This window comes from Nerophis lumbriciformis, linkage group LG02, assembly GCF_033978685.3.
Source record: "Nerophis lumbriciformis linkage group LG02, RoL_Nlum_v2.1, whole genome shotgun sequence".
In the NCBI taxonomy this organism is placed as follows: Eukaryota; Metazoa; Chordata; class Actinopteri; order Syngnathiformes; family Syngnathidae; genus Nerophis; species Nerophis lumbriciformis.
Genome location: NC_084549.2, coordinates 35,533,051 through 35,546,672, shown reverse-complemented (window position 1 = coordinate 35,546,672; position 13,622 = coordinate 35,533,051). Strand labels below are relative to the sequence as shown.

The following is a 13,622-nucleotide window of genomic DNA, read 5'->3' as shown; positions in this document are numbered from 1 at the left end:
ATAAAACCTGATGCATTAATTCCATGTAAGTGGTCACATGATTAACTTTACATTCCTCCATCCATCCATCCATTTTCTACTGCTTGTCCCTCTCGGGATCGTGTCAACTCACAAAATCAATACTCAAAACATTTTAATAATTATAGTTGTTGCTTGATGTCCTCGTGTTTTTATATATGCAAAGGTAGGAATGGACAGATATTCCTTGCCTGTTCTGCACTCTGTCAACAATCTTGCTTTTGAGGAATTGTTTTTTTGGGTTTTTTTGCACTTACAACAGACGACCAATGAGTGGCAGTGTATGACATGACACATTAGCGTCCACTGCAGCAACTGATGCACAATTTGGTCATTATGACTCATGTTTGCAGGAGAAACAACCTTTGAATAATGTCTACTGTAGTGACCAATTTCCATGGAAGGGTCAAAAACTCCTCCTTAGTGGTCTGTGGATTTACATAACCTGTGCGCCACATCTCTCCAGGTTATTGGTGTGTGTGAGAGACGGAAGAAAACCTCTGACCAGGAGGAATTTTGTTTTCATGAGTAATCTGCCTAAATATAAGACAACTCGTCATTTTCAAAACAAAAGGGGGATACTGTTTAATACAATATATTTAAATGATAGAAAGCCAACATATTCTTTAGGGTACTTTATTGTTACACCTTGTGAAAAGGATATATAATACTCCAACAAGTTGTTATTTGGAATATGTTGATTCACAGAAAGGAATCATATGTTTAAGGCTGAATTTAAACTGCGGAGCTGAATGCCCAATCCCTATTCTCGTTCACAGTATAATTAAGTAACAATCACACAACAACAAATGTGACAAATCAAAATGAAATATACCATATTATTAAAAAACATGACATATTAGATAAGTGTATGTGTCACGTTCAAACACTGAGGACATCTATTAAACAAGACAAAAGGCAAGGAATCAAACAGAGACAGAATTCAATTTGGACTCAATATTGAGGAGAGACATGGCCACTGTACTCTCTGTACAGTCCTGCACCACGCTCTGACGAAGAAGGTTTTCGTCACCTCCTTTATTCAGATGTTCAATGTTCACGCACCAACACATGTCTCAGCAGGAATGGGGAGTATGTAAAACAGTCATTGTTTTCGGTCGCTTTGAAGACCAAGAAGTGGATTTCTCGGGCTTGGGCTCTTCCTGGATCCAGCTGGGGCAGGTGTTGGAGGACAATGGACAACCCCTCCCGTCTCCTGACCACAGGGACTTCAAGAGGGCAGCGGGTCGTAAATAGCGTTGACCTCGGTTACCAAATAGTTGGAAGAGAGTTTGTGAAATATTTCAAAGAGAGTTCGTTTAACACTTCAAAGAGAGTTCCTCTGGAAGTTGAGCAGATCCTGCCATCTGTCCGTGTTGAAATCACAGTGGCGTTTCACGAGCCTTCTTCCTCTTGTTAGGCCTCGAAAGACAGCATTCATAATACAACGTTTCTTTTGTGATAACTTACAAACAATTATTCCAACAATTCCCTCCTGTTTATCGCAAAAACGTTCCCATAATCTCCTTATCCCTAATAACTTCTTCTTGCAATTTTCAGTTAATGGTTAATTTCCTTACGACAAAGTTATGTTTACACTCAGAATTAAACATACATTTTTCCTCATATTTATAACATTTCTGGAAATAAATCAGGAACACCATCCTGGTAGGTATCCTCGTCTTCAGATTCATCTTCCTTGTCGTCCACCAGGAAGTACATCTGAACAGTTTTATCATCTGCTGGGCTAATCGCTGTGGTAATCAGACGGTTAAACAGAGAACAGACAGGGAATACAACAACATCCACACAACGTCAGTATTGCTGAACACGGCCATAGATACCAGATACCAAAGACTTGTATTTGCCAAACACGTCCAACCACCCCTCCCACATAGATGTATCCATGCCTGAATGCTCTTTCAGTTTACCGTTGAGGTACGCAGGCCTTCCATTGCTTTGGTCAGGCTACTTTCTGCATCAGTGCAGTCTGGTACGAACATGCAACACTGTTCACCAAATATTGCGCACACGCCCCCTTTTTTGCGTCATACGGTTTTGAAAAGCCATAAGGAAGGTGGCGACGTTGATCAGCGACGGCTTCAAGTCTTGGCCTGTGTAATTTCCCAATCTCTGTACGTTGTAGTGGACATAGTTTATTCTGTCAACATTCTTGTTAATCGTACACCACCAGTAGACGTATGATTGAAATTCAGCTGCAACTTGATTTACCAATTTATAGTCGTCAGATATACTTCTTTGGACACCCATCAATATAAGTTGGATCTACAACACTTTGCCAGTTTACATCATGTCTAGTTATATTCCAATGTTCAGATATCAAACTGTTAAGGCGTGTTAACAATTCTTGTACAAATATTGATACTTTTACTATGTGTATGCAGTTATCTGATGATACGTTTCCTAACTGTTGTACAAGCCTTGCATGTTATTGCAGGTATAATTAGCTTTTTCACATATTTATCAAATATTGGTTTCTGTTTTGTCTCTTTAGCTACAGGGTCAATTTTGTTTTGCTCATTACTTCAATTCAACTTTTTTTTTGACTCATCTTGAGTAATTGTCTGGGCTTATACATACAACACAATCAGTTTTTGTAGCCTTTTCCACTTGCTCCGCCATAAGGAACAAATTAATTACCAAAACAGGAACCAATTATTATCAAACTTTGACACACCATCAAATGGTATGCTTACAACTTTGTCACAGTGGAATTTGTAGTGTGCTAGTTAACATGTCCCTTTGATAACACAAATACAATTCCAAATACTTTTTTTTTCCATTATATGACCTTTTTAAATACAATCCCAAATACTTTTTCCCATTATATGACCTTTTTACTATGTGCTAAGTGTACTCAGCTTGGTCTTTCCACTATCTTTCAAATGGTGTTAGTCCTGTTGTACTTGTAATGTTAATGTACATTTTTACTAAATATTTGCATAATGCTTTTGCTACTGTCAGCACATCTGCTTTTCCTTTAGGAAATATTTCTACCTACTTTGAAAATGCATCTACTATGACCAGACAATAATGTTTTCCTTCACTCTTATTTAGTTAATTGCATAGATGTTTTATACAAAAATTTTTTATAAGAATTAAACTATAGGCAGTATAGTACTTCTGTATAAGGGTATTCATATCCCTCCTGTTGAGCCATGAGTTCAACCTTGGCTCAAAACTGCTACCCACTTATATAGATTTTTTGGTAAGACTAGTTTATTGTCTGGACATACTGTACATAGATGTCTTCTTTGATCAACGTGACTCCGTTTTTAAAATCCATTTATCTTTTTCTTTTGGAGTACTTTGTTGTTGCATGTCTTTTAGTATATATATTAGTGGTTTAATTTATTATTGTGGTACACGTCGCTTCTACTGGAGATGGTTCCCCAGTGGAGGTGTCTTGCCTAGAGCATCCACAATAACCCACTATTTACTTCTCACAACTTTAATATGGAGTGATAGCCTAATGGCGATTACTCCCACACACTCTCACATTCACACCTTTCAGTATATTGATCTACGGAAATTTCAATGTTTATTGCATGAGGACCCCGTCGCTCTCCAGGTTATTGTTTTTTACGGACAAAATTCAGTTTTTATTCTGAATAGACCATTTTAGGTCTGTTGGACTCCGTCGTCCTCAGGATAATGGTTCACGGATATTTCAAATTATTGTGGGCCCCGACACCCCCTAGTATGTTTGTTTATGGATATTACGGATTCCAGTTTTCGCGGTTCCGTTTACCTGCAGTATATTGGCCTCTTCAGTTTTTATTTTAATTCAGTTTTTATTTAAAATTGTAATACTCACGGACGTTGGACTCCGACGTCCCTCTAATTATTTGGCCTTTTTACCTGTTAGAGCCTAGGATTTATAGGGTTTGTCTATGCATCGTAACCCTCAGTCACACGCTTCTTCTTAGTCGTTTCTTTCTTCGTCAATTTAAAACGTACTCACTGCTCTCTGCGTTCCTTCCTCTTGTCCTTGGATTTCCGTCAGTCTTTCAATTCCAGCCCGAAATGAATCAAAAGCAGTTCCTCAATCAGGATTTGGATGCCATGGTCTTTCTGGTTTCACTCACTCATGCTGGAATCGTCAGACGTGTTGGAATCCGGCTCGAAGGACCAATAAGATGTCACGTTCAAACACTGAGGACATCTATTAAACAAGACAAAAGGCAAGGAATCAAACAGAGACAGAATTCAATTTGGACTCAATATTGAGGAGAGACATGGCCACTGCACTCTCTGTACAGTCCTGCACCACGCTCTGACGAAGAAGGTTTTCGTCACCTCCTTTATTCAGATGTTCAATGTTCACGCACCAACACATGTCTCAGCAGGAATGGGGAGTATGTAAAACAGTCATTGTTTTCGGTCGCTTTGAAGACCAAGAAGTGGATTTCTCGGGCTTGGGCTCTTCCTGGATCCAGCTGGGGCAGGTGTTGGAGGACAATGGATAACCCCTCCCGTCTCCTGACCACAGGGACTTCAAGAGGGCAGCGGGTCGTAAATAGCGTTGACCTCGGTTACCAAATAGTTGGAAGAGAGTTTGTGAAATATTTCAAAGAGAGTTCGTTTAACACTTCAAAGAGAGTTCATCTGGAAGTTGAGCAGATCCTGCCATCTGTCCGTGTTGAAATCACAGTGGCGTTTCACGAGCCTTCTTCCTCTTGTTAGGCCTCGAAAGACTGCATTCATAGTACAACGTTTCTTTTGTGATAACTTACAAACAATTATTCCAACAGTATGATAGTAGGGGTGTCCCAGTCTGATTGATATTGTTAGTTCCTGGAACTGAAGGTTCCTGTGGAAGTGTGTTGGTTGTGTTTCCACCCCATTTCACAGTTCTGGGTACTTTATACAAATCAGCCTGATGACATGTGAAAGAATAGTACAGTATATTTTTACACTGAAACCATGTAAAAATAAACAGACAATATTAGGTCATATGTATTTTACTCAAATGAAAGTAAACAAAAATACAAAGCAATATAATATACAAAACAATCATTTTAAAAGCCGAATTTGACATAAAAAGTCAGGCTTTCGTCAACAGTCAGAAAGCCGTCCCCTCGGTAATCGATAAATTCATGAGGGTCAGTCGATTCCTTTTGGTCTATCTGAGCTGTAAATAGCAATATATAAGTAAGAAATGACAATTTTGGCCTGATAGCATTAGCATTCGGTTCACTCAGGTTGAGCCGAATAACTCCACAAATGGCGTTGTCACTGACTACCGCGGCCCCAGTGAGCACCTGGAGTCGCCGTGTCGAAGTCCGGCTGAATACTTTCTCTGTAAATAGGTTTAAAAGAGTCCATCCACTTTTTGTAGCTTCCCGTACCAAAATGAAGTTAGCAAAAATGAATGAATAGCATCAAACTGCATTCTAGTTTAAAGACTAAGGATGAGTAAAAACACTGTGAGATAGTTCCACTAAGCAGCGTTCTTCAGTTTACAGAAGCCCGACAAAAGTCCATGCAAGTTCAAAGTGTATTTTCTTTTTTCTTTCTCTCCGTTGTCAAGTATGTTGTAGTTGAAATACACAAGAAATAAGAAATAAAGAAGTTGTCCTCGCATACTGTAAAGGCGGATGAAATAGTGTATACCCAAAGTTTTAGAAACGCCCCACTTGTGTTTAACCGATCGGCGTATGACAGCACAGCGGCCCGACACGCTAAGCATCTTGGGAAACTTCTTTAAGTCCCACCCTGCTACTAAGAAATAAAAAAATACATCCAGTTGAACTAAATCTACCCAGGTTGTTTTTGGTGGAAACACATGGGTACTTTGATAACCCGGGTAGGTGGGAAAGTTCCTGTTAAAGTTCCTGCGATGGAAAAAGGCCTAAGGTTAGTATTTTCTTGAATTTTAGTGTCATTTACCAAAGACTAACAAAGTAGGCTATACACTTGGCTACTAAGATCTAACAGCTACACAGCTGTCTGATTACAAGAAAATTTGAAAGAGCTACACAACAGCTAAGCACACAATAGCACACAAGCTAGACATACATAATAAGTGTCCTTAATTGAACACTATTGCAGTCCAAAACACCAATTTTTTCAATGTATACAAATATCAAATAATTATAGTTGCATTTCACTTATAGGTTAAAGTCACCAAGGCAGAAGCCTATTAGAAAATATCCAGTAACAAAAGTGTCCTCATCATTCAACTTACTGCTTCAAGAGCTTAACTTGATAAAATATTGTGGCCTCTGGGTGTCGCCAAAAAACAATTACCACTCCACTTCAACTTAAAAATAGCATAAGTCCATTCCAATGGTTAATAATAAATAAGTGTTTTTAACGAGTACTATTTTTTGCTTAGACTTAGACTTAGACAATCTTTATATGATCCGTATGGGAAATTGTTTGATCACAATAGCTCAGTTACGAGAAGAACGCATACAAAGAACACTAAAAAAAAAGCATCAGAAAAGAGGGAAAAATAAAACAGAATGACATTGAATAAACAATACCAACGATACAAAAGCTATAGAGTACGATTAAAAAAATCTATAGAATGGGTAGACAATAGAATGAAATAAATTAAAGATTTTCATATAGTTACAAATAGGCAAATGAATATGATTACAAATAGAAATATAATGAAAGTAAATGCAACCTAAATTTACACTGTCTACAAAGAAAGGTGCGAGGACGGCGTGGCGCAGTAGAAGAGTGGCCGTGCGCGACCCGAGGGTCCCTGGTTCAATCCCCACCTAGTACCAACCTCGTCATGTCCGTTGTGTCCTGAGCAAGACACTTCCCCCTTGCTCCTGATGGGTGGTGGTTAGCGCCTTGCATGGCAGCTCCCTCCATCAGTGTGTGAATGTGTGTGTGAATGGGTAAATGTGGAAGTAGTGTCCAAGCGCTTTGAGTACCTTGAAGGTAGAAAAGCGCTATACAAGTACAACCCATTTATCATTTATTTATAATGTTTAGCGAGTAGTAGCATCAATAAGTGCTTTGAATGAGTCATTTTACTTCATCAAGACTTAAATAAAATGATGTATAATTCGTGCTGTTATCATATCGAATCAATATTAGTATCCGAAGTGAAAAAATTGTATGCTATATATATTATATAAATGATAGTATAGCAATATACACAGGACCCAATGATAAGACAGACTACATTTCGGGAACTGTACCAGACAACTTTATGTATGATCTCATGGTCAGACCAGCAATGATTAAGTGACTAAGATGTTGGTTAACAGCTACAACTTATCTAGGCAGAAAACACAAACATTTGGCTGATAATGTTGGCTTAAGGCCAACTATTAATGGAACTTGTGCAAGAGGTAAGAACATCTAGAAGGGCAGATATGTGTGAGCTATATGTCACACACTACTTTGATTATACTGGTACTAAATTCATTGGAATGGTAGGTTGATAAGAGATTTCAGTCTAAGACAGACGAGACATGAATGAGTTTAAAAAAAATTCTACTTCAGTTACCTCAGACCAGGTAAAGGTTGAAGTTATTGTCGGCTTTATCTTATTAGTGACGTACCATTAGACTACTATCAGTCCTTTTATATATTACATCATCACAGAATCTTGCTCTTCTTCTAAATCGTGGCCCTCCCCCTCCCCCTTGCCCTCTTTTCCAGCCTGTAACATTAAAGTTGAGGCTCGCAGTGATGAGGAGAATGGGCTGGCCTGTGACATGAATGGCGTGGAGGAGGAGGAGGAGGAGGAGGAGTGCGCGGAAGACTTGCGCGTGATCGATGCCTCGGGGGCCAAGGTGAACGGCTCGCAGCCGAGTCCCGAAGCCAAGGTCTTCTCGTCGGCCGGCGGCATCCGTCTGCCCAACGGAAAACTCAAGTGCGATATCTGTGGGATAGTTTGTATTGGCCCCAATGTGTTGATGGTGCACAAGCGAAGCCACACTGGTAAGCCACTTGCAATACATCACGCCCTCCATTTGCACCCATGTTCAATGTCAGCACTATGTGTGTGTGAGGATTGATGAGGGGCAGCAAAGTGGTTTAGAACAGGGGCTCTTAACCTTTTTGACCTCAGGGCCCAACTTTTCCACTACATTGACGCCCGGTCCACTCCAATATTAACACTAAATTAGTGATCTTACTCCTGATTTTACTTGTATTCAATAATCATATCTAACCTACTTACAGTTTAACAGCATGAACCTTGTCAAATGATATGAAAGCATGTGTTGATCACAAAGATTATTATCAAGTCTTAGGTACGGCTGATCACAAAAATAAATACTAATCAAACATATTGGGACTCATAAAAACGGATGAAAATTACATTTACATACAATTATGCAGTGCTAAAATAGATACATTCTAACTAATTGAATATAAATAATAATAATGCACACAGTCGCGATCAAAAGTTTACATACACTTGTAAAGAACATAATATCATGGATGTCTTGAGTTTCCAATAATTTCTACAACTCTTTCATGAAGTTTGGTTCTTTTATGAATTTATTATGGGTCTACTGAAAATGTGACCCAATCTGCTGGGTCAAAAGTATACATACAGCAATGTTGATATTTGGTTACATGTCTCTTGGCAAGTTTCACTGCAATAAGGCACTTTTGGTAGCCATCCACAAGCTTCTGGCAAGCTCAATTTTTGTTTCATTTGACATCACATGGACAAAGATAAGACCTTCTGGAGGAAAGTTCTGTGGTCAGATGAAACAAAAATGTTAATGTTTGGCCACAATACCCAGCAATATGTTTGGAGGAGAAAAGGTGAGGCCTTTAATCCCAGGATCACCATCCCTACCGTCAAGCATGGTGGTGGTAGTATTATGCAATGGGCCTGTTTTGCTGCCAATTGAACTGGTGCTTTAAATGGGACAATGAAAAAGGAGGATTACCACCAAATTCTTCAGGACAACCTAAAATCATCAGTCCGGAGGTTGGGTCTTGGGCGCAGTTGGGTGTTCCAACAGAACAATGACCCCAAACACACATCTAAAGTGGTAAAGATATGGCTAAATCAGGCTAGAATTAAGGTTTTAGAATTACCTTCCCAAAGTCCTGACTTAAACGTGTGGACATTGCTGAAGAAACAAGTCCATGTCAGAAAACCAACACATTTAGCTGAACGGCACCAATTTTGTCAAGAGGAGTGGTCAAATATTCAACCAGAAGCTTGCCAGAAGCTTGTGGATGGCTACCAATAGTGCCTTATTGCAGTGGAACTTGCCAAGGAACATGTAACCAAATATTAACATTGCTGTATGTATACTTTTGACCCAGCAGATTTGGTCACATTTTCAGTAGACCCATAATAAATTCATAAAAGAACCAAACTTCATGAATCTTTTTTGTGATCAACAAGTATGTGCTCCAATCACTCTATCACAAAAAAATAAGAGATGTAGAAAGTATTAGAAACTCAAGACAGCCATGACATTATGTTCTTTACAAGTGTTTGCAATCTTTTGATCGCAACTGTATGTTGCGTAAATAAACTGTTAATAAAATGAACGTGCAAATGTTCAATACACATTCACCACTTTAGTTATAATTTTTGCGCTGAACAAACTTCTCTGTGACTTCAGTTCCAGATTTCTTCTGTTGTTTGAAAATGTCATTACTGCCACAAGTGGTGGAAAAGTGTGTTACAACTGAGTACCGCTGCGGCCCATACGGACCACAGCTGAGAAACAGATATTTTTTGACAGCCCTCCCGGGTGCGCTCGCGGCCCATCAATGTGCCCCCGCCCTACTAAAAAAAAACACTGATCTAGAAGATGCAGCAAAAATCTTACTTTTTGGCATAACTTGTTGCTGTCTGCGCTTCCTAATAAACAATAGTGATAGTCAATATACTTGTTGCTGCTGTTGGCTGTATATGCGTGCAGACCTTTCATGTATGAAATACACAATTAGCATGCTCATCACAAAAGTGGCAATACAACAGTAACGTATCACCTTATTGAGCAATCAAGCAGCAAACATTATATCCAAAAAAAAAAGTGCCTGTTTGAGAAACTAGGGCTCCCCATGCATCAATTAGGATCTCAATGCAGTCACAAATACCTGGCTATTAAAAGTTTTTCAAAAATGGTGAATTAGATATTCTATCATAATGAACCCAAACCAGTGGTGGGGAACATTTTTGAAAAAGGCACTTAACTGTCAAGCTGTAGAAACTAATGACACTCAAAATGGAATAAAGGAACAGTAGACTGATGTAAATGCAAAAGAAAGTACAATAACAGATATAATGAAGTGCCTCCTATTTGAATAGATAATATTCTGTGGCTTCTGAAATGCATTTTTAATGAATTTCCCCTTTTATATATTTTTGCTGCTTCACTGGTGACTCTTATTTTATTGAGAGGGAGACTTTTAAAAAAAAAAGCCATATTAAAAGGTTCTCACAGAATGCCACAACACTCGAAGAGGCTGGATATTGGTTTATTCCAGGAGCGCTGATCAGGAAGACTGGCTCTCAACACAAAGTGTTTCCTTCACTTTATTCAAATGAGGCTGAATTTGCATTGTGATGTGCTGCTCTTATTTTAGCGACGAAGAAGAGGAAAAAATGAGATTTTCAGATCAAATTGACCCAGGCAATGGTGCATTACGGAACTGGCAGGCTGAGTCTGAAAGGCTCTTGTTCGATCAGAGCAGCAGGAGTTGATGGGGCAGGGGGAGCATGGAGAGATGGAGCGTTACTGTGGAACTCCCCCCCCCCCCACTCATTTTACCCTGGAGTCTCTCCATCGTCTCACTCCTTCTGGTTCCCTCAGATGTTTGTAACACAGTGACCTCATTTTCCCACTGGAGTCCCCTGCTCTTTAATGAAATGTTGATTGAGTGCTTGTAAAAATTAATTTCATCATCCACTTTGTAGTAATTTTTTGTGTGATGTGTTTTTTTCTTCACAGGAGAACGTCCTTTCCAGTGCAGCCAGTGTGGGGCGTCTTTCACCCAGAAAGGCAACCTGCTGCGTCACATCAAGCTCCACTCCGGAGAGAAACCCTTCAAGTGTCACCTTTGCAACTATGCCTGTCGCAGGAGGGATGCACTCACCGGGCACTTACGCACACACTCTGGTGAGTACTAGCACATCCAAGAAAGAATGAGATTAGTTCAAATTAGACTTGTGCCGATCGATCGGCCACTCATCGCTATTGGACCAGCTTTTTTTTTATTGCCATTGCCGATTGAGGCCGATCAGGCTGAGACTGTATTTACTTTTAGTCCGTTGGCTGAGAAGCGGCTAGGAGGTAATTATGTATCTCCATTAGGGATGTCCGATAATGGCTTTTTGCCTATATCCGATATTCCGATATTGTCCAACTCTATAATTACCGATACCGATATCAACCGATACTGATATCAACCGATATATACAGTCGTGGAATTAACACATTATTATGCCTAATTTGGACAACCAGGTATGGTGAAGATAAGGTACGTTTAAAAAATAATAATAAAATAAAATAAAATAGATAAATTAAAAACATTTTCTTGAATAAAAAAGAAAGTAAAACAATATAAAAACAGTTACATTGGAACTAGTAATGAATGAAAATTAGTAAAAATTAACTGTTAAAGGTTAGTACTATTAGTGGACCAGCAGCCCGCACAATCATGTGTCCTTACGGACTGTATCCCTTGCAGACTGTATTGATATATATTGACATATAATGTAGGAACCAGAATATTAATAACAGAAAGAAACAACCCTTTTGTGTGAATGGATGGATGGATGGATGGAGTGTGAATGAGTGTAAATGGGGGAGGAAGGTTTTTTGTGTTGGTGCACTAATTGTAAGTGTATCTTGTGTTTTGTATGTTGATTTAATAAAAAAAAAAATTGAAAATAAATTTTTAAAAAACGATACCGATAATAAAAAAAACGATACCGATAATTTCCGATATTACATTTTAACGCATTTATCGGCCGATAATAACACCTCAACAGTGTACAAAACGGGCTATTTTCTGGCGCATTAAAAAAAAAAAAAAAAACGCATCAGCAATTAAAATATATCTTATATGGCACTGTCAAAATTAAAATTGTAACAAACATTAAACGTGAAAAAATAAAGAAATAAAGTATTTTAACTCACAATTTGTAGCAGCCATTCAACGCCGTATAAGCCAGTGGTACCCCTCGTAGTCGGTTGATTCGAGTGGAAGTGGTGGGCATTTCCTCATTTCATCGCCGGGACAGCTGAACTAGTTTCTAGTGTTGGCCGACGTCGTCTCACTAGATGTAGTTTCTCTTTAAATATCCTTCTTGAAATTGGCCTTTCACATATATATCTGCCACCTAATCAACGTTTTGTTCTCCTTCTTTGTGGGTTAAAAAAGTGAGTATTGGTGATTTCTCTGGTACTTTTTGATTGATTGAATTTTTATTAGTAGATTGCACAGTAGAGTACATATTCCGTACAATTGACCACTAAATGGTAACACCCGAATAAGTTTTTCAACGTTCATGGCTACAGGGCAACACTTCCTGCTTCAGTAAATTGAAATTGCGACTTGTGATTAGATACTCACTTTGGAGTAACAAGTGAGTATCCAATCACAGTCTCGTTAACATCAGGCTAACTAAATAGGCTACTGTCAACAACTTGTGATCTGATTGGCTATCGCAACTGTCTATCAACTGTATGTGTTCTGTTTGTTTACACTATGTTGATTCAGAAGGCTCCTGCTAAATTCATTAGCTCTGGCAACAAGCCAGCTGACTTCTGATTGGATAAAAGCTCTAATGTATAAACAAGCAACACTGGAACCTGACATGAAGAGAATATGATGAATACTTTAATATATCTATGGAAATTAAATTAAAAATAAAATTAACTTTGATTAATTTATTATCATTGGATGAATTTAATAATTAAATTAATCAACATGAACAGCGGATTAATTTAATAATTCATGAATTTAATAATTAAATTAGTCCACTAACGGTCCCGGGTTTGGCTCTGCTGATCTGCATAGCACCACCTTGGCTCAAACCAGTGAGTATCCAATCACAGGACACGTAAATGTCACGTTCAATGTGAGGCCAGCTTGAAGGCCTTACCGACACAACTCGTGATCTGATTGGCTATCGCAATTATCTATCACCTGTATGTGTCCGTTCACTTACAGTGCATAGACGCCCGCATTGTTGATTCTGAAGGCCCCGGGCAGATTTGGTACAGCATGGCAACATAAGCTTGCTGAATTCTGATTGGATAACAACTCTTACCTAAAACAACAGCACTGGAAGGAGCATAATATGACATGAAGAGAATATGAATACTAATAGATATTTAGGGAAAGTAAATTAAAAATTACTTGTATCTTTAATTATGATCATGATTTCTGGTTATGTTAGGCCAGCAGAGAAGGCCTTGCTGGCCCTGAAAGGCCCACCGCTGTATCTAAGTATTTATTTTTCATAACCAAAACCATGTTTGGAATATCCTGTTTCAGATCAGATAATATCAATGTTTAGAAGATATGCAATTGCATGTGTTACATTTTTGTCTGTCATAATTGAAAGAACAAATACATTTAGCAAGAAAGAATGACGTGCTTTATTTACACACATTATTTCT

General features: G+C 38.6%; 1 protein-coding gene across 6 annotated transcripts in view; it reads left to right on the top strand.

The window, feature by feature from the left end:
* ikzf1 (IKAROS family zinc finger 1 (Ikaros)) overlaps positions 1-13,622 on the top strand; it is a 39,615-nt gene that overhangs the window by 13,593 nt on the left and 12,400 nt on the right. For 3 of the 6 annotated variants that reach the window (XM_061961668.2, XM_061961661.2, XM_061961652.1), the window contains exons 4-5: positions 7,672-7,953; positions 10,944-11,111. In XM_061961668.2, coding sequence (XP_061817652.1) covers positions 7,672-7,953; positions 10,944-11,111 — 450 coding nt within the window. The remainder of the gene's footprint in view (positions 1-7,671; positions 7,954-10,943; positions 11,112-13,622) is intronic. The other 3 variants (XM_061961689.2, XM_061961682.2, XM_061961674.2) reach the window with 1 other exon arrangement.